The sequence below is a fragment of the Eschrichtius robustus genome, chromosome 2, assembly GCF_028021215.1.
Source record: "Eschrichtius robustus isolate mEscRob2 chromosome 2, mEscRob2.pri, whole genome shotgun sequence".
In the NCBI taxonomy this organism is placed as follows: Eukaryota; Metazoa; Chordata; class Mammalia; order Artiodactyla; family Eschrichtiidae; genus Eschrichtius; species Eschrichtius robustus.
This window is the reverse complement of record NC_090825.1, coordinates 173,817,930-173,841,184: the sequence shown is the minus strand read 5'-3', so window position 1 is coordinate 173,841,184 and position 23,255 is coordinate 173,817,930. Positions and strand designations below refer to the sequence as shown.

Here is a 23,255-nt window from a genome sequence, read left to right as displayed (position 1 = left end):
CTTGTTCTCATTTCTAGCGGGAGGGGTATTCCCTGCGCCAACTGGTCTTCGGTCCCTTTAAAGCGTCGCCACACTCAGTGTGGCTGGCTCAGCGCGACCTTCCAAACATGGCGGGGGGCGGGGCCGTGGCGCACCCTGTGGTGAATAACTTAAAGGGGCCGCGCCTGCGGCGCTGGGCAGAACGTTAACGGAGTTGGCGCAGAGTGGATCCCGGCTGCGGCCCTTTGGGTGAGTCCGGGTTTTCTTCGCCCCGTCCCTTCGCGGGTTGTTAGCGAGCCCTCGGCTTTCCCAAGGTGTGTCCTCCGCCGATTCCCGGTAGCTCCCGACTTTCTGACTCTCCCGTCTCCCCCATGCCCCAGCTTCCGGCAGGTGTTTTCGCACCGGTAGCCAGGTGCACCCTCGGTTGGAAGGGGACTAGTCCCCCGTGAATTTTACAGGTAATGTCTCAAGGACCCAGTGACTCCCCCAAATTTCCATTAATACTCGAATGGCGCCAGAAACAGCCTCAGCCTCCCAGAAAAGTCTCAGTAATATTCCAGCATTCCTCAGTATCATGCTCGAACGACTCCAGGGACGTGCCCAACCAGCTCCCGGTTTTCCCAGTAATAGTCCTATAGTCCTCAGAATCTCTCGGTAACTTCCTAGTCACCCCCCCACCCCCCCCCCCCAACCCGTAATTCCAGCGTCCCTGGTTACGTCTCCCAGCAATGGCGCCAGCATCGTTCCTGGAGTCCCAGTGATAATCCGCACCATCAGAGACCCCATAACTTTACTATTACGTGACAGTAAATCTCCAGCATCACCCAGTAACACTTTGCGAGCCCACCCCACTCCGAGCGTCCCAGGATGCTACTGAGACCTCGGCATTGCACCACGACCCCTTGGGAAGGAGCTCCTGGCTGCACTCCCCCGTGCCCCAGCCTCTGTCTCCCCGGGGCCAGGCTTGGGCCGGGAGCCAGGCATCTCCCCGGCCCCATGACTCGGGCCCAGTTTTCGTGGGGTGCGGGCATCCAGTCTTCGCAGGGGGTGCTGGGGTGCGACCTAGGGCTCGGTGGATCAGGATTGATCCGTGCCCCTTCAGGGACTTGTTCGCTGGCTGCTAACAGTGGGTGCCCGGCCGGCTGCCCTTTGGCCCCGGGGTGGGTCTGGATAAGTGGGGCATCAGGTCGGCCTGGTGCGTAGGTAAGGGGAGCCTGGTGGGGACCCGGGGACCCACCTTACTCCCTAGCTCGGGCCCCGAGGTCAATTTGCCCCACCCCTCTGCTCCGCAGCGCCCCTTCAGTCGCCCCCAGGCCTGCGGAGAAGCCGCCCCGGCAGTGGGTACGAAGGGGGCAGGGCTTGCAGCAGGGGAGGGGCGGGCCCAGAGTGATGACTTGCCCGGGTTCGTCCTGCTTCTTTCTCCCCAGGAGTCTGAACTACCAGACCTGCCGCCCAGCCTGAAACAACTGATGGAGGCGCCGCTGCAAACCGGAATGGTAAGGGTTGGGGGTTTGTGCGGCGCCGCGGGGACTACAATTCCCGACGTGCTCAGCGCGCATCATCGCGGTCCCGCGAGAACCAGTCTGCGTCTGTTCAGGCGGAACTACGTTTCCCGGTGTGCACTGCGGGCCGCCGAGCCTCCAGACAGCGTTGCTCCCCAGGGGAGGGAGCAGCGCTGGCCCACTTTGCAGATGGGGACGTCGAGGCCCGGGCCGACTGCGATCTCGGAGGCGGCCTTGGCTCAGTGGGATGAGGTCCCGGGCGTCCCGGCCCCCGGGGAAGGCTTGGCGGAGCGGGTATGCGATGCGCAGCCAGTGCCGTTCGTCCCGCAGGTGCTGGGTGTGATGATCGGGGCTGGAGTCGCGGTGCTGGTCACGGCCGTGCTCATCCTCCTGCTGGTGCGGAGGCTTCGAGTGCCGAGTGAGGACCCAGAGGGCCTTCTGGGGGTGCTGAGGGATGGGAAGCTGAAATGTCCGGGCCCCTGAGGCGGTAGAGATGGGATTTGCTGGAGCCTGTACGCAGCGTCCCCATCTCTGGCCCGTGCGGAGTGTGCGTGGAGCTCAGAATGCCCCTCTCCGCACTTATCCCCAGAAACCCCAGCCCCGGATGGCCCGCGGTATCGATTCCGGAAGAGAGATAAAGTGCTTTTCTATGGCCGGAAGATTATGCGGAAGGTGAGTCTGGGACCCCCTGGGGCTCCCACTGGCCACACAGAGACCCTGCCCTTTCCCTAGTTACACTTCGTAGTAAGCCGGCCGCCCTCCTTGATCAAGGGCCTCTGGATCTGCCCCCCTTCTCTTCCCTAGGGTCTGAACTGGCAGTTGACGCATTCCTCCCACCTCCCCCCCCCCCCCCTTAATCCTCCCAGGTATCACAATCCACTTCTTCGCTGGTGGACGCCTCCGTCTCCACCACTTCCCGGCCACGCATGAAGAAGAAACTTAAGATGCTCAACATTGCTAAGAAGTAAGGCTGTGCTAGGTGTGCTTGGGGCTGTCCAGGGCTTTTTGAGTGATCATCCCACACCGAAGGGTGTATCTCAGGCTTCTTTGAACCCCACGGACTGTCTTAGGAGTCTTTCCATGTCAGTGGGACTATCTCAGAGCTCTCCCCCACCAGACAGGCTGTCTCTATCACCTGAGGGCTCTCTCAGTGATGTCCCCTGCCACAGGGGCATCCGTGAGTTATTTAATCCCCAGGCACTATCTCGGATGTCTTGTCATACCCTTAGGGGTCAAATCTGGGGTCCTCACACGAGAGGGTTTATTCCGGAGTCTCACTGGAGTTATCGCAGGTCTTTCTGGGGCCTGCAGGAGGGGCTATCTCTGGCTTTTGTTCCCTAGGGGTTATCTCAGCAATCTCTCTGCATCAGAAAGCATCTCTCTGTGTCACCTCCCTTGGATTTTTCCCACACTACACGGAGGCTTTGTGAGGGGGTTCTGTTCCCTAGGAGTCATCTCAAGAATCTTTTGGCGCTAGAGACACAGGAAGGGCATGTCAGGGCATATCATCAGCAAAGGGCTCCCTCAGGGTCTCTGAGAAAGGCTCTCTCAGGGATCTTTCCAAGTTAGGAGCTGGCTCTGGGGTCTCCTGACATCACAGAGTCTATTTTGGAGGTCTGTCTCAAGTGTTTCTTCGCACTGAGGGGCCATTCTAGGGATGTCCATGGTCAACAGGTGTGCTATCCCATGGCTTTCTATGACTTGAGTAGGAGGGCTATCTCTAGATCTTTCACAATTAGTTGAGGGTCTGTCCACCTCCTGGGGGCGGTTTCAGTGTCTGCACACCCTTAAGGAGCTACGCTGATGGTGCCGTGACCTTGAGAGAGCTATCTCAGCTCTCTGTGACCTGGGCAAGGGCTAGCCCAAGGATCTTCCTGATCAGAAGAGGAACTATTTCTGGATTTCTCTGTAATGTGGAGTTGAACTCAGTTTAAGCTCATTCTAGAGGGTCTATCTTGAGCATTTTGTGACTAGTGGAAGGACTGTCTTCAGTAGCAACTGTGACTCCCAGGGAGGAGCTCTCCTAGGTCCATGGTTAGCAGAGGGGCTGTATCTGGATTCTCTGCATGTAACCAGGGCTATCTCAAGAGTCTCTGTGACCATCAAAGAGGCTATCTCAGGGTTGTCTGAGACTGGGGAGGAAGGGTTATCTCAGGGATTTTTACAAGGATCAGAGAGGCTGTATCTGGGGTGCCCTGATATAATGGAAGCTACCCCAAGGCTCTGCCTACATGACAGAGGCTACATGATGGAGGCGTGCAATATGTGGGGTCCCATGATGAACAGAGGCACTTTTCTGGGGTCTGCCCATATCTTGGAAGCTGTGTCAGGGATCCACTTAATGAGAGGGTCCATCTAGGGAGCCTGTGACTGGTGAAGGGTGACCTCAGGGTTTTATTTCAGGGGTCAGCAACTTTTTTCTTTTTTGGGCCACATCTGGGGCTTTGCAGGCTTCACGCAACGCTGCTGCAACGACTCAACCCTGCTGTTGTAGCATTAAAACAGCCTCAGACAATATGTAAATGAATGAATGTATTAATAGCTCGTGCCAATAAAACTTTATTTACAAAAGGAGGTGGCTGGCCTAATTTGGCCAGCGGGCCAGAGTTTGCTGAGCCCTGCTCTGGTGACCCCAGGGAAGGGCTCTGTGGGGGAGTCTCAGGTCTTCCTGAGCCCTCTCCCTGCTTTTCACCACCCCTCCTCGCTCCCCTCTCCTCCCACCAGGATCCTGCGCATCCAGAAAGAGACGCCAACGCTGCAGCGGAAGGAGCCCCCGCCTGCGGTGCTGGAGGCTGACCTGACCGAGGGCGACCTGGCCAACTCCCACCTGCCCTCCGAGGTGCTCTACATGCTCAAGAACGTCCGGTCAGTGTCAGGGTGCAGGCAGGGGGCTGCAGAGCTGGGGCTGACCTGACCTCCTGCATCTCTCCGCTCACCGGCCCCTATCCAACAGGGTGCTGGGCCACTTTGAGAAGCCGCTCTTCCTGGAGCTGTGCCGGCACATGGTCTTCCAGCGGCTCAGCCAGGGTGACTACGTCTTCCGGCCAGGCCAGCCCGATGCCAGCATCTACGTGGTGCAGGATGGGCTGCTGGAGCTCTGTCTGCCGGCTCCTGTGAGTGGGCTCCCCCTCCGGGGGGCACCACGGGGAGATGGGCGGCAGGGATGAGCAATGGTGCAGCGGTCACTGGGGACAGGCAGTGCTTTTGGTCAGCAGGGTTGGTGGGCTTTTTTTTTTTTTTAATTTTGGCAGTGCCGCGAGGCGCAGCTTGTGGGATCTTAGTTCCCCCACCAGGGATTGAACCCAGGCCACGGCAGTGAAAGCGCCAAATCCTAACCACTAGACCACCAGGGAACTCCCAGGGTTGGTGGTCTTATGAGATGTGCAGGCAGGAGTTGGGAACGGGTGTCCAAGGGCATCTGGGGTGGTCTGCCCAGTCACCGGTTATGGTTAGTGATGCTGGCCGGAAGGTTCAGTGGGGTCCGGGTGTCAGTGATCACCGAGGGAGAGTGAGGACCAGTGGCGTGGTCGGGGGGCAGGATGTGGGCTGGCAGGGCAGGGGCAGCGCTGGTCAGTGCGCCCCTCCGCCACCCCGTGTCTCAGGATGGCAAGGAGTGTGTGGTGAAGGAAGTGGTTCCTGGGGACAGTGTCAACAGCCTGCTGAGCATCCTGGATGTCATCACCGTGAGTGACCAGTACGGAGGGGGCTGGGGAGGCTGGCTGGGAGGCCACAGCCACCAGGCTGGGCTGGAGAGGGTCACCCTCAGGGCCCCCATCTCTGATGCGTCCCTGATGTTGCCAGTGGTCCCTCAAGGCAGTGGCATCAGGAGGGGTCGGGGGGGAGCGGGAAGGGGGGCTCTCACAGCCCCTGACCTTGATTCTCCTTGTGCCCCCTGCACCCCCAGGGTCACCAGCACCCCCAGCGCACTGTGTCCGCTCGGGCGGCCCGAGACTCCACGGTGCTGCGGCTTCCAGTCGAGGCCTTCTCAGCCGTCTTCACCAAGTATCCCGAGAGCTTGGTGCGGGTCGTGCAGGTCAGCGGGCCGTCCACTTCCTTCCATAACCCCCCACCCGTCACAGGCTCCCGGGGCTGGGACCCAGCAGCCAGCAGGCACTGAAGCTGTGCTTATCGGCCCTGAGCAGCCAGACCTCCCTGACTCCTCCCATGAGCTGCCTCCACCCCGTGTCCCCAGGTTTCTGCCGCCTGATTGTCGGTTTCTCCCTGGCTCCTAGGGCCCTGCCCAGCCCCTTCCTGCTCCGACCTTGACCTTCTGACCTTAGCTCCATCTCCATCTCCCCATCCACGGCCTCACCCCCTTAGTGCTAAGTCCTGTGGCTCACCCTCTTTCTCCCTGGCCCCCTCCTCTGACGACCATGTCCCCAAAGATCATCATGGTGAGGCTGCAGCGGGTCACTTTCCTGGCACTTCACAACTACCTGGGCCTGACCAATGAGCTCTTCAGCCATGTGAGTTACGTGGAGAGCACCAGGGGCCGGAGGGGTGTGTGGCGTGTGCCTCCCCGGACACGCCACAGGATCCCCTCTGCCCCCAGGAGATCCAGCCCCTGCGCCTCTTCCCCAGCCCGGGCCTCCCAGCCCGCACCAGCCCTGTGCGTGGCTCCAAGCGGACGGTCAGCACCTCGGCTACTGAGGAGCCGAGGGAGACGCCTGGCCGGCCGCCTGACCCCACCGGGGCCCCAGTGCCTGGAACTGCAGGTACCCAAGATGGCCCCTGCCTGACCCCCAGGAACCGTAGGCTGGCCCAGCCCACTCCCAAGAAGCCCAGGCTCTGCCCCTGAATGCCTGTCTCAGTTCCTCAGATACTCCCACCTGACCTGCCCAGCCCCCCAGGGACCCGCTTAGCTAGGTACCCAGGTGTGACTCCTGTTTGGTTCCCCCAGGAGCCCTGGCCTCAGTCCCACGGGCCCATTGGAATCACTTTTCCTAGTCCCCCAGTCCCCAGGGACTCTGAGATGACCCCTCCCCAGGCCCCCTTCAGCTCCCCACCCCCAGTCCTGGGCGCTCTGAGGAGCTGGAGCCTGAACACACGTCTCCCCCAGGGGACCCAGTGAAGCCCACATCCCTGGAAGCCCCCTCGGCCCCCTTGCTGAGTCGCTGCATCTCGATGCCCGTGGACATCTCAGGTTTGGGGCACCAAGTGGAGTGGGGGGAGGCCATCGAATTTCTGGGTTGGATGCAGGCCTGCCAGTCTTGATTTTTCTCATCCGTGAAATGGGAATATCGGCAGCACTTTCTCATGTCTTTTTTTTGCGGGTAGTCGTTGAGATGGTGCCCTGCCAACTGTGGTGAGAAGGGTTGCGAGGGACAGAGCGGTGATCGATTAGTCATGTCTGTGTAGCCATGGCCTCGGGTGCATAGGTAGTGCTTGCTTAGACTCCAGCTATGGTCACTCTCATCTTTATTGCATTTATTGCCCCCTGCCCACTGCAGGCTTGCAGGGTGGCCCTCGCTCGGACTTCGACATGGCATATGAGCGGGGCCGGATCTCCGTGTCCCTGCAGGAAGAGGCCTCAGTGGGGCTCCAGGCAGCCCTGGCTCGGGTAAGGACCTGCCTGCTTCCCCCACCCCACCCCAGTCCCCTCCTGGGACCCTGGTCTGGCCACAGGTGGAGTCCCCCGAGGAGGAAGGTCGGGTGGGAGTAGGGAGGTCACAGGCCTTGCCCCACACAGACCCCTACTCAGGAGGCCCGGGAGCAGCCAGCCGGCGCCTGTGAATACAGCTACTGTGAGGACGAGTTGGCCACCGGCGGGTGCCCCTTCGGGCCCTACCAGGGCCGCCAGACGAGCAGCATCTTTGAGGCGGCGAAGCGGGAGCTGGCCAAGCTGATGCGGATTGAGGTGGGCAGCTGAGGGCGTCTGGGGGACCAGGTTGGGGGGTGGGAGGCCTGGCTGGGCCAGTCTCAACCCCCTTTCCTTCCTCCCCAGGACCCCTCCCTTTTGAACAGCCGTGTCTTGCTGCATCACACCAAAGCTGGCACCATCATTGCCCGCCAGGGGGACCAGGTGAGGCTGAGCCCTGGACGCTGATCATGCAGCCCGACCCAAGGCCTCTCTCTCTGATCTCTGATCCTTGCCTTTACACCTTAGGTGTAGACCTCCCAGTATATGATTTCCAACCCCTGACCTTTGGATCCTATGACTCTGACTCACAGCCCTCCCTCCCCATGTTCTCTGGACATATTGACCTTTCTCCTCTAATCCCTGAACCTTTTACACTAGGACCCCCACCCCTATATTTCTCTTCCCTGTCCTTGCATTTCCTGCAACCTCCATTTTCTGACCTTTCAACTCTACAGCATACTCTGATGCTCTGTCTGCTTCTCATTCCTGGGTCCCTGCTGGGATGGGGCACTCAGTAAACGGGTGCAGGTCAGAATCTGGACCTGGAGGCCGGGAACTAGCCCCACGAGCTGGATTTCAGTGCCTCCTGGCGACACACAGGCGTGGGAAACTGTGCATCCCACTAAGCCGTCCATTCTCCAGGCGGGGAAACTGAGACCCGTTGTGACGTCACAGCCCAGGAGCACAGAGGAGGAGGGTTAGGGAGGAAGCCAAAGGTGAAATCTGGACTCTGCCTTGACTCCCTGTGTGACCTTGGGTGAATCATCTAGAAACTTGTCATCTTCCTCGCCTGCGCAATGAGGGTCATAACTCTCTGCTAGAATTGTTGTGAGGATGAAACAGGAAATACCCAGTTCGCAGCTACTAGGGTTTGCAAGGGTGACAGGCCAGGGGGGGGTTGGAGCAGCCGCTCCCAGTCGGGGGATGGGGTGGGGGTGACAGTAGGGGTGACATGACTTAGGCGTTGAGACCACAGCACCGCCCCAGGCTCAGGGGAGGAGCCCTGGGCTTGGGGGAGGGGCTGGGGGTGGCCCAGCTATTAGCTGGCTGGGTGGTTATGGTTGTTGTTTTTAATTTTTATTGGAGTATGGTTGACTTAAGGGTTGCTGTCATATCACGTGATCAGTTGACTGAGCTGCCACGTCGAGCTGCTCATTGCAGGGTGGGCTCCTTTCTGCAGAGGAAGTTTTGTGCCAGCTGTTTGAGGTACTTGAGGGACTGGCTGAGGAAGTGTGGTCACACCATAGCCCTTGCAGGGGCCCCGGGCCCCTGCTTATCTAGGAGCCTCTGCCGGGCTCAGCCCGGCCCGGCCCCAGCCCCAGCCCAGCCTGCTAACACACCAGGCTCCTTGGGGTCTTCAGGACTTTGTTAGGGACAAAGCTGGTCTGCTGTGCCTCCCTCTGAAACTTTACACCAATAGTTTTCAACGTCGTTGTCAACGACATTTGGCAACGTCGAGACATTTTTGATTGACTTGGGAGGGTGCTACTGTCATCTAATGGGTTAGAGACCAGGGATGCAAGACTGCGTGGGCCAGTCCCCCTACAACAGAATTATCCAGTCCAAAATGTCAGTGTTGCCAAGGTTGAGAAACCCCGCTTTCCACAAACATTTCCCAAAGTGTATTTCATGGAACAGCCATATCACAAGGGGTCTGTGTGCAACATGTTGGAGAAATGCAGGTTATTTTACCCCTTCTTGGCAGCTCCCAGTTAGCATTATTAGCATATTCAAGGCTCTGAGAAGTCCTGCAGTGGAAAAAAACATGCTTCCCAATCTGAGGACAAATGGCAGCCTACTATTAATCACTCCCATTTATATCCCAAACCCAGTCTGGGAATTCTATCTTGGAAGGTCCCAGCGTGTGTGTATGTCTCCTGGGCCTGTGCCTCTCCCAGGGATCCTTGCAGTGTTTTGGCAGTCATTTGGGGCTTTGTGGGGTGTCAGACAGGTTTGTGTAATGAATGAGGAAGGAACCTTTCTGTCTCTGGGCGGTTTCAGTTCCTTATTTGAAAGGGTGGGACAGAGAGGCATCCACCTGGGCAGGCTAACCAGAGGGGAGAGGGGCGTTTGCTGTGTCCCAGGGTTGTTGCAGAGGCAAGAAACACCAGTGGGGTCCCCTGCCTGTGGGAAGCTCATAGTTCTGACAGACATTACAGTCAAAGGATTACACAAATGGTTGCTAAATCATATGTGCTTAGTGCTACAAAGGAGATGTTCTCAGCTCCACAACGTCTGGTTTAGTCAAGGCAGTGTCTCTGTGGAAGTGACCTCCAGAGAAGGAGGAAGGATGAGGACGAATTAACTAGGTGCAAGGGGAAGGAAAGAGCATTCTATGCAGAGGGGACAGTCTGTGCAAATGTCCTGTGGTAGAGCTATTCCATCTGTAGGAAACAAAAGGAAGTCAACAGGGATGGAGTGGAACAAGGGAACTGGGAGCAAAGGGGATTTTTTTTTTTTTTTTTTTTTTTTTGGATGCACTGCACGGCTTGCAGGATCTCAGTTCCCTGACCAGGGACTGAAGCCAGGCTCCGGGCTCCAGCAGTGAAAGTGGTGAATCCTAACCTCTAGATCACCAGGGAACTTCCCAAAGGGGATTTTTTTTTTTTTTTTTTGGTGATAGTTTTAGAGACGTAATTCATGCATTATACAATTCACCCATTTAAAGAGTACAATTCAGTGGTTTTTAGTGTATTCACATAGTTGTGCAACCATCACCACTGTGCATTTTAGAGGATCACCTTAAAAAAGAAACACCATACCCTTAAGCCATCAGTCTCCTACCTCCTAAACAGCCCCAGCCCTAAGCAACGACTAATCTTACGTTTCTATAGATTTGCCCGTTCTGGACATTTCATATAAATGGAATCATACAATACGTGGCCCCTTGCGTCTGGGCTTCTTTCACTTAGTATGATGTTTTCAAGGTTCATGCATGTTGTGGCATGTGTCATTGCATCATTCTATTACGGCTGACTACTGTTCCATTGTATGAATGGACCACATTTTGCTTCTTAATTCATCAGTTGATGGACACTGAGTTATTTCTACCTTTTGGCTAGTAGGCATAATGCGGCTATGAACGTTTATGTGCAGATGTCTTTGTGGACACGTTTTCATTTCTGTCCGGTAGATACCTAGGAGTTGAGTTGCTGGGTCATATGGCAACTCTATTTTTTTTCTTTCTTTTTTTTTTGGCTGCGTTGGGTCTTTGTTGCTGCATGCAGGCTTTCTCTAGTTGCGGTGAGCGGGGGCTACTCTTCGTTGCGGTGCACGGGCTTCTCATTGCGGTGGCTTCTCTTGTTGTGGAGCACAGGCTCTAGGCACACGGGCTTCAGTAGTTGCGGCGTGTGGGCTCAGTAGCTGTGGCTCGCGGGCTCTAGAGCGCAGGCTCAGTAGTTGTGGCGCACGGGCTTAGTTGCTCCGTGGTTTATGGGATCTTCCCAGACCAGGGCTTGAACCTGTGTCCCCTGCATTGGCAGGTGGATTCTCAATCACTGTGCCACCAGAGAAGTCCCCGGCAACTCTATTTTTAATTCTTTGAGGACTTTAAAAATTTTTGCCAGATTGTTTCCAAGTGGCTGCACCATTTTACAGTCCCACCAGCAGTGTGTAAGGATTCCAGTTTCTTACATCCTCTCTAACACTTTTTGATTCAAGCCATCCTAGTGGGTGTGAAGTGGCGTCTCATTATGGTTTTGATTTGCATTTCCCTAATGATTCATGATGTTGAGCATCTTTTCATGGGCTTACTGGCCATTCATATATCTTCTTTGGAGAAATGTCTATTCAGAGCCTTTGCCCATTTTCTAAAAATTTATTTTATTTATTTATTTTTGGCTGCAGTGGGTCTTCATTGCTGCACGCAGGCTTTCTCTAGTTGCGGCGAGCGGGGACTACTCTTCGTTGCACTTCGCAGGCTTCTCATTGCGGTGGCTTCTCTTGTTGTGGAGCGTGGGCTCTAGGCACGCGGGCTTCAGTAGCTGTAGCACGGGGGCTCCGTAGTTGGAGCTCGCAGGCTCTAGAGTGCAGGCTCAGTAGGTATGGTGCACGGGCTTAGTAGCTCCGTGGCATGTGGGATCTTCCCGGACCAGGGCTCGAACCCAGGTCCCCTGCATTGGCAGGTGGATTCTTAACCACTGTACCACCAGGGAAGCCCTTGCCCACTTTTTAACTGAGTTATTTGTCTTTTTAGTACTGAGTTGTAAGAATTCTTTACATATTCTGGATACCAGACCCTTAGCAGATATATGATTGGCAAATATTTCTCCCATACGGTGTGTTGTCCTTTCACTTCCTTGATAGTGCCCTTTGAAACTCAAAAGTTTTTAATTTTGTTGAAGTCCAGTTTATCTATTTTTCATTTTGTTGCTTGGGCTTTTGGTATCATATCCAAGATTCTGTTGCCAAATTCAGTGTGACCATGATTGACCCTTATATTTTCTTCTAAGAGTTTTATGTATGTATGTATATATGTATTTGGCTGCGTTGGGTCTTCGTTGCTGCGCATGGGCTTACTCTAGTTGCTGCGAGCGGGGGCTACTCTTCGTTGCGGTGCGCCGGCTTCTCATTGTGGTGGTTTCTCTTGTTGTGGAGCATGGGCTCTAGGCACGTGGGCTTCAGTAGTTGTGGCACGTGGGCTCAGTAGTTGTGGTGCACGGGCTTTGTTGCTCGGCGGCCTGTGGGATCTTACCGGACCAGGGCTCGAACCTGTGTCCCCTGCATTGGCAGGCGGATTTTTAACCACTGCGCCACCAGGGAAGTCCCATCTTCTAAGAGTTTTATAGTTTAAGCTCTCAGATTCATGTCTTTGATCCATTTTAATATGGCATAAGGTGAAAATCCAACTTTATTCTTTTCCATGTAGCTATGCAGTTGCCCAGCACAAGCAAAGAGGCTCTAAGCTCAGCCATGCTCCTGTGTAGCCAGCCTTCGTAGGCTCTTGCTGGCTGTGTTGAAAAGAATTCATGGGCCTTAATCTGGGCTGAGTTGGGTCATCCATTAGCAATGTCTGCTCTGGGTGCTGAGTGGGAATATAGATACATATGCTGCTCAGCTCAGTGCTATGGAAAGCCTTCACTCCCTCCAACTTTTCCTTCCTTAACCCTTCCTCTGGAATGCACTGCCCTGAGTTGTGGGTGAGGTGGTGCCCCTGTGCCCATCTCCTGGCCCTTGCCCTACAGGATGTGAGCCTGCACTTCGTGCTCTGGGGCTGCCTGCACGTCTACCAGCGCATGATCGACAAGGCCGAAGATGTGTGCCTGTTCGTGGTGCAGCCCGGAGAGCTGGTGGGACAGCTGGCCGTGCTTACCGGCGAGCCCCTCATCTTCACGCTGCGAGCCCAGCGTGATTGCACCTTCCTGCGGATCTCCAAGTCCGACTTCTATGAGTATGACTGGGCCCGATACTGGGGTGGGGGTGACGCTCAGGCAGCCCTGACCAACTCCATTCTGCCCTGCATGAGGCCATCCCTCTGAACAGCCAACAGTTTTCCAGGGCAGCTTTGAGCCCTTCCTGTCCCACCTCCAGGCCATCACCCACCCTCTCCACTCCCTAAGGGCCGTTCTAGGGCGCCCCCGGCCCATGCACCCCCGCCCTTCGCCTACAGGATCATGCGTGCACAGCCCAGTGTAGTGCTGAGCGCCGCGCAGACCGTGGCCGCGAGGATGTCACCCTTCGTGCGCCAGATGGACTTCGCCATCGACTGGACAGCGGTGGAGGCGGGACGCGCACTGTACAGGTGCAGGCCCCGCCTCCACCTCTCCCCTCAGGCCCTGCCTACGAGGACCCCTGCCCTGTCTGACCCGCCCCTCCCACCGCCACCCCAGGCAGGGCGACCGCTCCGACTGCACCTACATCGTGCTCAATGGGCGGCTGCGAAGTGTCATCCAGCGTGGCAACGGCAAGAAGGAGCTGGTGGGCGAGTACGGCCGCGGGGATCTCATAGGAGTGGTGAGCTCGGCCCCACCCACTGACCTCTAACCTCTCCCAGTCCAGTTTCCCCCCACGCCCAACATACACTTCATCCCGGCTAACCCGTTGGGGGTAGTGAACGCTCCCTCCCCAACCTATGACCTCGTGCAATCCACTTTCCCCAGCTCCTTTCCATGGGGCGGGGCGATGGGGGCAACCTCGATGGGGGCAACCTCACCAGGGTGGTGAGTCTGATCTGAATCGGTCTCCAGACCTCTCTCCATCAGAAGAGGGGACCCCCGCCGGTGTGGACCCCTGTCCTCCTGTCCGCTCCCTTTCCTCAGAGCCCCGAGATGGGTAGTGAGGCTTGGTTCTCTCCACCCCCATCTGGGGGTTGGGGCGGGGTGGGGGGGATTCGGTACCGCCTCCTCTCTGCACCCATGGTCGTCCTCCCCCTTACCTATCAAGCTCCTGGCTCACGCAGCCCTGGTCAGGCACGCTGTCCCCTAGGTGGAGGCGCTGACCAGGCAGCCACGTGCCACGACGGTGCACGCGGTGCGCGACACAGAGCTGGCCAAACTCCCCGAGGGCACCCTGGGCCACATCAAACGTCGATACCCGCAGGTGCAGCTCGCTGGGTTGTGGGCTGTTCTCCTAATGGGGGCTGGACAGATGGGAGTGGGGGCGGGTACCCAGAGAAGGCAGGGCCTAATGTGTGGAGAGGGGGGTTAGATGGGGGTGGAGCCCTAGGAAGGAGGTGAAGCCTCCAAGTGAGGGCGGGGCTCATGGGGTGGGGCTCAGGTAACAGGGACCCAGGCGCCCTGGTAGAGGAGGAAAAGATGGTGCAGAACTGCTCCTCCAGTCTCACTGGACCGCCGGCCTCCAACGCCCCAGGTCGTCACCCGCCTCATCCACCTGCTGAGCCAGAAAATTCTGGGGAATTTGCAGCAGCTGCAAGGACCCTTCCCAGGTGAGAGCTGGCCGGCGCCCGCGAATGCTAAGGGATCTAGTCCAACGCCCAGAACGAGCTAGGAGAGGGAGCCATGAACCCAGGGCATGCTGGGAAGTGGAGTCCCGCGTATAACCTGCTCTGGGCGGGGCTTCAAGCGGGAAGTGGGAATCCGAGTTCCGAGTTCCGGTGCATGCTGTGGGCTGCAGTTCGGGTTGCTGGGCATGCTGGGAAACGGAGTCCTGGACCCAGGGCCGGCTTGTTAATGGAATCTGAAGTATCAGTGGTGCTGAGAGGTGGAGTCTTTAGGGCAAGCTTGGTTCTGGGTATCAGGGTTGGCTGGAGGATGGAGTCCACGTACTAGGAAGGGGAAACCTAGACTAAAGTGTGCTGGTAAGTGTAGTCTATGGGGTGGTGTTTGGGGCCCAGGGCATGTTGGAAAGTGGCTTTGTAGGTTACCAGCCTACAAATCTGGTGGTGGGGGTGACGCTCAGGCAGCCCTGACCAACTCCATTCTGCCCTGCATGAGGCCATCCCTCTGAACAGCCAACAGTTTTCCAGGGCAGCTTTGAGCCCTTCCTGTCCCACCTCCTGTCCCATCTCCAGTGGGAGATGTGGTTCCTGGTCCCGGTGAATGCTGGGAGATGGTCCCTGTCCCAGTGCATGCTGGGGGTGATGGTGGTGTGGGTCCCTTCCCAGGGCATGCTGGGAGATGTGGTTTCCGTCAGCTAGGATACACTGGGAAATTGAGTCAGATTCGAGATGTGCAGAAATATGGACCTGAGGTTCTGTGTTATGGTGACCTGACCCTGGACCAGCCTGGCAACCTCTACTCTCCTTTTCCCCCCAGGGGCTTCTGCCCCATCAGCCCTGGCACCTGGATCCTGAGGGTAGGAGGCGGGGGGTGAGCCGTGGCCAAGAACTGCCCCCATGCCCAGGGTCTTCCCCAATAAACTTTTCCCCCAGTCTTGCACCAAGCACACAAATACACGTTCTCTCCCACCCAGCTGCCAGGACTGCCCTTGGTGTGATTCTGGGGCAGATATAGGGGCAGGGACTTTAAAATCTCAGACCTCTGGGAACCTGGAGAATGCACAAGACAGACAAAGCCCCTAGAAGGGTTTACAGCTTCGGAAGCAAGATACAGTTTTTAAAATACAAAAAGTACAATGTCGGATAATGTACTGTGCAGAAAACAAAATAGGGTCTTGATGGGGTATGACTAGGGGAGGGAGGGAGGCTTTTCTGAGGACAATGAGCTGAGACTTGATAAATGAGATGGGGCCAGACGCTGGCAGAACTCTGAAGGCTCTGCACACAGGGTTTGGTGGTGTTGAAACACCTCAAGGAGGAAAGTGAGTGAGGGGGAGGAATAGCGGGGGTGGGGGGGCAAGTCATGCAGGGACTGGGAGCCGTGGAAAGGCATTTGAACTTGTTCAGACTGTTATAGGAAGAACTGAAGGAGAGGAGGCAGGGAGAAGTCCGGTCAAGAGATGGGGGTTGATGGCTTGGTCTAAAGTGTAAGTAGAGAAGCTGATAAGCAATCAGTGCATCAAAAATACATTTCCGTCTAGTTTTGTGTCCAAGTCCCTTTAGTGGACAGAGGCCCCAAGGCCAGAATGGGGTAGGGGCACAGATCAGTCCACGCAGGTGGAGTGGAAAACAGAAATGGTTATACAGTTGTGTAATGGAGGCCACTGAGGAGATTGGGCCAGAACTGAAGGTCAGATAGCCAGGTCTTATCAAGGACAGTGGTTGAGGCTGTGAGGCTAGGATCGAGGCCATGACCTTCACTACGGCATCACTAAGCCTCAGCTGAGGAACAAGGAACAGGGATTTCTGAGAAGGCAGAGGAGAGTTGACCTTTCCAGACACAGGACTGCACAGCAAATACCATCCTTTGGGGTCTCAGCAGGTTCGGGACTAGGTGTTCCCCCTCACTCGGAGCTCACCAACCCAGCCAGCAACCTGGCAACAGTGGCAGTGCTGCCTGTGTGTGCCGAGGTGCCCATGGTGGCCTTCATGCTGGAGCTGCAGCATGCTTTGCAAGCCATCGGTCAGTCGTGGGCAAGGGCAGGCTTTCGGTCTACATGGGGCAAGGCGCACGTGGGTGGGGGCATTGGCCAATGAATGGAGACGCCTGGGTGGGTCAGAGGTGGGGCTGGGGGGCTGGAGCAGGGCTGTGGGAGCGGAGTGGGTGGTATTGTCTTATAGGAGGGCCCTCCAGCTCCGTTGACCTGGGTTCCTAAACACCCTTCCTCACCCATCCCCAGGCCCCACACTTCTCCTCAACAGTGACATCATCCGGGCGCGCCTGGGGGCCTCTGCGCTGGACAGGTGTGTGTTGGGGGTGCAGGAGGTTAGGGTGGGGCGCGAGGGATAAGCTCAAAGCGTAAGATTCTTTCAGATCTCATTTGAGATCTAGGCTGTGAAACAAGGAGCATGCGCCCCCCCATCCCTCTGGTCACTGGGGAGACAGTGGAGTGAATCCGCCCCTGGAGGATGCAGACGTATGGGGCTTGGATGTCCAGGTCCCCCTCCCCAGAGCAATGGAGCTACATGGTCCCTGAGGGCAGGGACCCCTGACCAGCCCCAGGGTGACGCCCCCCCCCCACCCCCATCCTAGCATCCAAGAATTCCGGCTGTCGGGGTGGCTGGCCCAGCAGGAGGACACGCACCGCATCGTGCTCTACCAGACAGACGCATCGCTGACGCCCTGGACCTTGCGCTGCCTGCGCCAGGCCGACTGCATCCTCATCGTGGGCCTTGGCGACCAGGAGCCCACGCTTGGCCAGGTCCGGAGACCATTCACAGTGACCCCATCCCTGGGATCCCGCCCCCTGCCCTCCGGTGCCTGCGCCGGGCCGCGTGCACCCTCACCGGTGGGGCTAGGTGACCAGGAACTACGGGGCCAGGTGTGGGAGGGGCAGGGAGGAAACCACGGGTGAGAGTGACTTACGTGCTTCCCCCTTCTCCCCCCCGCCCCACAAAGCTGGAGCAGATGCTGGAGAACACGGCAGTGCGCGCCCTCAAGCAGCTGGTCCTGCTGCACCGCGAGGAGGGCCAGGGCCCCACGCGCACAGTGGAGTGGCTCAACATGCGCAGCTGGTGCTCGGGGCACCTGCATCTGCGCTGTCCGCGCCGCCTCTTCTCGCGCCGCAGCCCCGCCAAGCTGGTGAGGGGCCCTGCAGGGGACGGGTCGGCTCGCAGGACCTTTCAGGGGCGTGGCTACTGGAGGGGCGTGGCCTAGAGACCAGAGGGGCCGGGGCAGTGTCTTGGAGGTCCAGACGCCGCCTCCTACACCCGCATCCTCATGGGCCGCGTCTCTCTCCTTTCACACCAGCACGAGCTCTACGAGAAGGTTTTCTCGAGGCGCGCAGACCGGCACAGCGACTTCTCCCGCCTGGCGCGGGTGCTCACAGGCAACACCATCGCCTTGGTGCTGGGCGGGGGCGGGGCCAGGTGAGGGGCGGGGTCAGCGCTGGCAGGGGCGGGGCCAGGGGCCCTGAGGGGTAGCGCTGATTCCCTGGGCGCGATCCCATAGGGGCGGGCCGGCACCACCTGCCTTGCAGGTGAGGGAGAAGGGATAAGATTCCTGGGGGTGGGGCTTAGGGGATCCCCAGAGGGTCACTGGGTCTCCACCTTGCAGGGGCTGCTCACACATCGGGGTGCTGAAGGCATTAGAGGAGGCGGGGGTCCCCGTCGACCTGGTGGGCGGCACGTCCATCGGCTCCTTCATCGGGGCCCTGTACGCCGAGGAGCGGAGCGCCAGCCGCACTAAGCAGCGGGCCCGGGAGTGGGCCAAGGTGTGTGTTGCGGGGAGGGGGTCCCCCCACCCCAGGAGCACCCTGAAACCTCACCCTAGAGGGGCTTCTGGGTTTCTCCTGACCCTCCCCGTCTTAATCTGTGAACCCCACCTGGATCCTTTATAGAGATACCTCCAGGACCTTGGATGACCGCCCCCCCCCCCCCCCCCCGTGACTTCCCGGCTAGTGGCCCTAGTTTCCAGCTCCCAGCTGGGGAAATCAGGCCCCTTAGGGACTGCCTAGTCAGTGACCCCCAAGTGACTCCTGTTTGACCCCCCGCTGGCCCATTGCCCCCTAGAGCATGACTTCAGTTCTGGAGCCCGTGCTGGACCTCACCTACCCCGTCACCTCCATGTTCACGGGGTCGGCCTTCAACCGCAGCATCCACCGTGTCTTCCAGGACAAGCAGATCGAGGTGCGCTCTTCCCCTATGCCTGCCCCTCCCCTGCCCCTCCCCACAGGAGTCTCCACTCCTCCTGGACCCCAGTCCCTGTCCCTGTAGGACCTGTGGCTGCCGTACTTCAACGTGACCACGGACATCACCGCCTCGGCCATGCGTGTCCACAAAGATGGTGGGTACCCCAGCCGGCCCCACCAAAACCACTGTAGCCACGTGGGGAATGGGTGCGGGGGAGGGGCAGCCGAGCATCTGGGACGTTGTTAACATGAGTGACCATCCCTCCTGGCCTGAGTGCTGAGCACTAATCGTCACCCACTAATGCCCCAGAGGCCCCAGGTATGTCTGTCCTCGCGGGCAGGAGGCCGAGAGACTCGTCGGGCGCCTCACCCCCTCACACCAGTCCCCGCAGGCTGCGTGTGGCGCTACATCCGGGCCAGTGCCTCCTACTGCCCCTACCTGCCCCCGCCTTGCGACCCCAGGGACGGGCACCTGCTGGTGGACGGGTGCTACGTCAACAACGTGCCGGGTCAGCGAGCCCCCCGGGCTGGCCGGGCCTCCAAGTGTGTCTGAGTGTGCCTGTGCGTGTCTGTGTCTGTGTGTCCCGCCGGGCAGGCTCCCTGTGGCGATACGTGCGTGCCAGCATGACACTCTCGGGATACCTGCCGCCACTGTGCGACCCCAAGGACGGGCACCTCCTCATGGACGGCGGCTACATCAACAACCTGCCAGGCAAGTAGCCGCCTGCTTGTCCCCGTGCACAGACACGCGGGCAAGCTCATGGCAGACGTGTGTGTGCAGGTGAAGGATGCGCCCACGTGCTGTATTTGACACGCACACACACAGGGCAAGCATGGACACACGCAGGTGAGTGGGGCACCTCCACGACGAGCTTTCTTTCACACCCACTCACTTGAAGCATGCAGATGAGAGGCAGGGGGGTTGCAACTTAAAATTCCACACACCCAGTGGCGTGCAAACACAAGTAGACACCTACGCTGGCTACACAGGCGCTTGAGGTCCCATAGATCAGGGATCCGCACACTGCACCCCACAAGCCAAATCTGGCCCCCTGCCTGATTTTGTAAATAAAGTTTTATTGGCACACAGCCACACCTAATCGTTTATCCTTTGTCTGTGGCTATGTCTGCACAGCAGAGTTGAGTAGTTGCAACAGAGACCATATGGCCTGGAAAGCCGAGATTATTTTTTCTCTGGCCTTTTACAGACAGCTTGCCAACTCCTGCATAGGCGTTCTGTACAGATACTTGCACTCACACAATCTCATGCGCGTGAGCAAGTGTGTACAAACTCACAGGTGGACGGGCACACTTGGACGCACAAAGAAACATACTTAGACATTGATCTAGGGACACGGGAAAGGAATACAAACAGTCCTGGGTGTGTGTACAGAGGCATAGCATACCCAGAGGTGGGTGTGTTCACTAACATACAGACAGGACATGCACATACCTGATAGGGGTGCGTACAGCGCACACAGACACACACACACACACACACACACAGACAGACAAGCTTGTGAGGGACACGGGCAAAGTCTGATGGAGACTTAGGTGTCTTTGGGGACTGGACCTGGCTACAGGACTCTGTCCATGTCCCCCCAGGCACCCCCAGACCCACTCAGGGGCCCTCAGTGGGGCACACAGACCCACGGCTACAGCACCCTCCTCACCGCGCCATCACCCCATCCTTCACCCCATCCGTCCTGCTGCCTGAATCTCCTTGATCCGGCTCTTTGCTCTGTGTCCCTTGTCTCAGCCTCAAGATCCCTCTTTCCACCTGGATTCTCTCTCCTTCCACATCTCTGGTCCCTGATATCTCTCTCTCCGACGAATCTCTGTTGCTGTCTCTGGTCCCCTGCATTTCTCTCCCCGCAGCTCTGTCTCCCGATGTCTTTATTCCCACATCTCCCTGCGTCTCTGACCCTCCGTCTGTTTCCATGACTCTGATCCCTTCATCTCTGCCTCCTGGTGTCCTTACTATAATCTGTCTCTCCGTGTCACTCTCCTTCCATATCTTTGTCCCCCATGTGTCTGACCTTGTGTCTCTTTCCCCAGTGACTTTATCCCTCTGCCTCCATCGTCTCCATTCCTCTGGCCCTGGTTCCCCAGACCTAAAAGCTCCAACACCCATCCCCTCCTCCACATCATCGGCCTCTACAGCCATACCCTTTGCATGCCTGCATGTTGTTCGCATGGTTTTTTTTTGCGTGACCACGTGCATGATGGTGTTTGTGGGGCTGGGTTGAACTTCCCTGCCTCAGTCCTGGTGGAGAACAGCCCCCTGACCCCCCGGCCCCACAGCGGACATTGCTCGCAGCATGGGTGCCAAGACGGTCATCGCCATCGACGTGGGAAGCCAGGATGAGACGGACCTCAGCACCTACGGGGACAGCCTCTCTGGTTGGTGGCTGCTGTGGAAGCGGCTGAACCCCTGGGCAGACAAGATCAAGGTTCCAGACATGGCCGAGATCCAGTCTCGCCTGGCCTATGTGTCCTGCGTGCGGCAGCTGGAGGTCGTGAAGTCCAGCTCGTACTGCGAGTACCTGCGCCCACCCATTGACTGCTTCAAGACCATGGACTTTGGGAAGTTCGACCAGATCTATGTGAGCGGGTGGGAGCCACTTGGTGCCAGTGGGGTGGGCCGGCAGAGCTTTACTACTGAAAGCCCAGAGCAACATGAGGGGAAGGATTCTAGGGCTCCATTTGGGATCCGTGGGGAATAGAACGGTAATCAATCAGTGATGTCTGCAGTGAGTGTGGCAAGGGGATGTACATGTGTATGTGCGAACTAAGTTTCTTAATACGTGCCAGCTGCACTGCCTGAAGCACGCCGTAGAGATTTCTAATGCCATTTCTGGGATACTCTGGATGGAGCCCTGTGTAATGTGCCACTGACCCAGAAAAGTGTGTCATAGCCCATGCCAACTGAAAATGATCAGTAGCTGGGACTTCTCTGGTGGTCCGGTGCTTAGGACTCCGTGCTTCCACTGCAGGGGGCACGGGTTTGATCCCTGGTCAGGGAACTAAGATCCCGCATGCCGTGCGGCGTGGCCAAAAAAAAAAAAAAAGAGAAAGAAAGAAAAGAATATGATCAGTAGCTGCTGCCCAGAGCCCTGAGTAAACATGTCTGATTCCCTTTCTGGGCTCACTGGGAAGACATGCCATGCTGGATTAGCGATGTCTGTTATGGGCATGGGAGATGGTGATATTTACGGGTATACCGCATATTTGCAGACCTTGAAATAAGCCTGCACGCCGCCATCTCGAATCATTTGGTACTTGGCACACTGCATGGGGCTGAGTGGGAAAGAATGTGCAAAGAGTGATTGGTAATGTCTGGCAGGGGCACAGGATAGAGGACATGGGGGTGAGTGTGCTGCGTATGGCCGACTCTGAAATCAGTGTAGTCTCAAATGCCAGCTCCCCCCGAGCATCAGGCTTTTGAGGGGCCAGGGCAGGGGCAGGCAGGGTGGGGATAAGCAGAGAAGATGAGGCAGAGAAGAACACCCCCGGGGGTTGCAGACATGGCCCCAGCCCCCTCGTTTCCTGCAGGATGTGGGCTACCAGTACGGGAAGGCCGTGTTTGGGGGCTGGAGCCGGGGCGACGTCATTGAAAAGATGCTCACGGACCGACGGTCTGCAGATCTTAACGAGAGCCGCCGTGCAGACGTAAGCCTGTGCCCTCCTTCTCCGGCGGGGCCGCTCTGACAACACATCCCCCGCCCCCAGTCCCCTCTGGGTCGCCCCCAGACCCCAGACGACCCCGAGAGCCTCACCCACGCCGCCCCGCAGGTGCTCGCCTTCCCCAGCTCCGGCTTCACCGACTTGGCGGAGATCGTGTCCCGGATCGAGCCCCCCACGAGCTATGTTTCTGTTTCCGACGGCTGTGCAGATGGTGAGGGGGTTGAGGGCGTCCCCAGGAGGGTGGGGCTGGGGTCGATGTACTGGTGGCTGGAGAGGTCAGCCCAGCCCGAGCGCCCTCAACTTCCCCCACTGCCGTTCCAGGGGAAGAGTCGGACTGCCTGACGGAGTACGAGGAGGACGCGGGACCAGACTGCTCGCGGGACGAAGGGGGCTCTCCGGAGGGCGCGAGCCCCAGCACTGCCTCCGAGACGGTGAGAGCGGGCGGCCCGGGCCCCCCACAAGGTGGGGAGACCCGGCTGACTGTGCCGGTGTCCCGGGCTGTGTGACACGTGTGGGGGTCGCCCCTGTCCCTGCAGGAGGAGGGCAAGTCGATCCTCCGGCACCGGAGCTGTCTGCCGCAGAACCCCCCCAGATCTGCGGATGCCTGAGGACCTCGAGAGGGGTCCCACCTTGGGCTGGACTAGGGGTGGGCCCTCTGGGGGCGGCTCACTCCCCCTCTGCCTGCTGCTATGCCTGTGATCCCCCGGGGTGCCCCTTGACCCCCAGCCCCCAGGGTCCACACACTGGACTGGCTTGTCCCCCGGGGGACGGGCAGCACTGCACTGATGACCCTTGATCAGTCACACCAATAAACCTTCCCCTCTCGGAAGCGGCCGTATCTCATCTTTGGGTTCAGGGGGCACCTCGCCCCACCTTCCATGCTCAGGATGGCCCGGGCTGGGGCCGGAAACAGCCTTGAGCTTGTCACCATGACCTGCGCTCCCAGCCTCGGGCTGAGCTTCCCCCACTGGGAGTGGCCATCCCCACATTCACCTGTAGGCCCACACACATATGTATGTATATATATGGCATAAAATTTATCATTTTACCCATTTTTAAGTGTACAGTTCAGTGGCACCAAATAGATTCACATTGTGCAACCATCCATCCCCAGAAGTGTCTCACCTTCCCAAACTGAAACT

General features: G+C 58.0%; 1 protein-coding gene across 8 annotated transcripts; it reads left to right on the top strand.

Annotated features, from left to right (window-relative positions):
* The first annotated feature begins 71 nt into the window (after positions 1 to 71).
* PNPLA6 (patatin like phospholipase domain containing 6) lies at positions 72 to 22,942 on the top strand. 8 transcript variants are annotated; one of them, XM_068537111.1, is made up of 34 exons: positions 72 to 228; positions 1,407 to 1,475; positions 1,812 to 1,899; positions 2,071 to 2,153; positions 2,348 to 2,445; positions 4,206 to 4,346; positions 4,435 to 4,594; positions 5,084 to 5,164; positions 5,386 to 5,514; positions 5,867 to 5,947; positions 6,034 to 6,196; positions 6,541 to 6,624; positions 6,932 to 7,041; positions 7,183 to 7,338; positions 7,426 to 7,503; positions 12,525 to 12,730; positions 12,950 to 13,081; positions 13,170 to 13,293; positions 13,765 to 13,878; positions 14,149 to 14,224; positions 16,119 to 16,259; positions 16,477 to 16,540; positions 16,830 to 16,998; positions 17,196 to 17,378; positions 17,547 to 17,665; positions 17,853 to 18,009; positions 18,308 to 18,424; positions 18,512 to 18,581; positions 19,022 to 19,138; positions 20,731 to 21,032; positions 21,982 to 22,098; positions 22,222 to 22,324; positions 22,435 to 22,544; positions 22,650 to 22,942. In XM_068537111.1, exons 2-34 carry the CDS (start codon positions 1,449 to 1,451, stop codon positions 22,719 to 22,721), a joined length of 3,972 nt encoding a protein of 1,323 aa, XP_068393212.1. In that variant the 5' UTR covers positions 72 to 228; positions 1,407 to 1,448; the 3' UTR covers positions 22,722 to 22,942. The 8 variants fall into 8 exon arrangements, with proteins under 8 accessions (XP_068393212.1, XP_068393211.1, XP_068393209.1 ...); XM_068537110.1 differs by having other exon boundaries at positions 7,171 to 7,338; XM_068537108.1 differs by having other exon boundaries at positions 7,171 to 7,338; positions 16,116 to 16,259.
* The last annotated feature ends 313 nt before the right edge of the window (positions 22,943 to 23,255 follow it).

Bases quoted from the DNA above. Each gene is read 5' to 3' on its own strand.
- PNPLA6 (XM_068537104.1), top strand. From the start codon at position 1,671: ATGGGGACGTCGAGGCCCGGGCCGACTGCGATCTCGGAGGCGGCCTTG. The intron at 14,225-16,115 runs GTGAGAGCTGGC...TTGGGGTCTCAG, and splicing joins GCTGCAAGGACCCTTCCCAG to CAGGTTCGGGACTAGGTGTT. The intron at 16,541-16,829 runs GTGTGTGTTGGG...CCCCCATCCTAG, and splicing joins GGGGCCTCTGCGCTGGACAG to CATCCAAGAATTCCGGCTGT.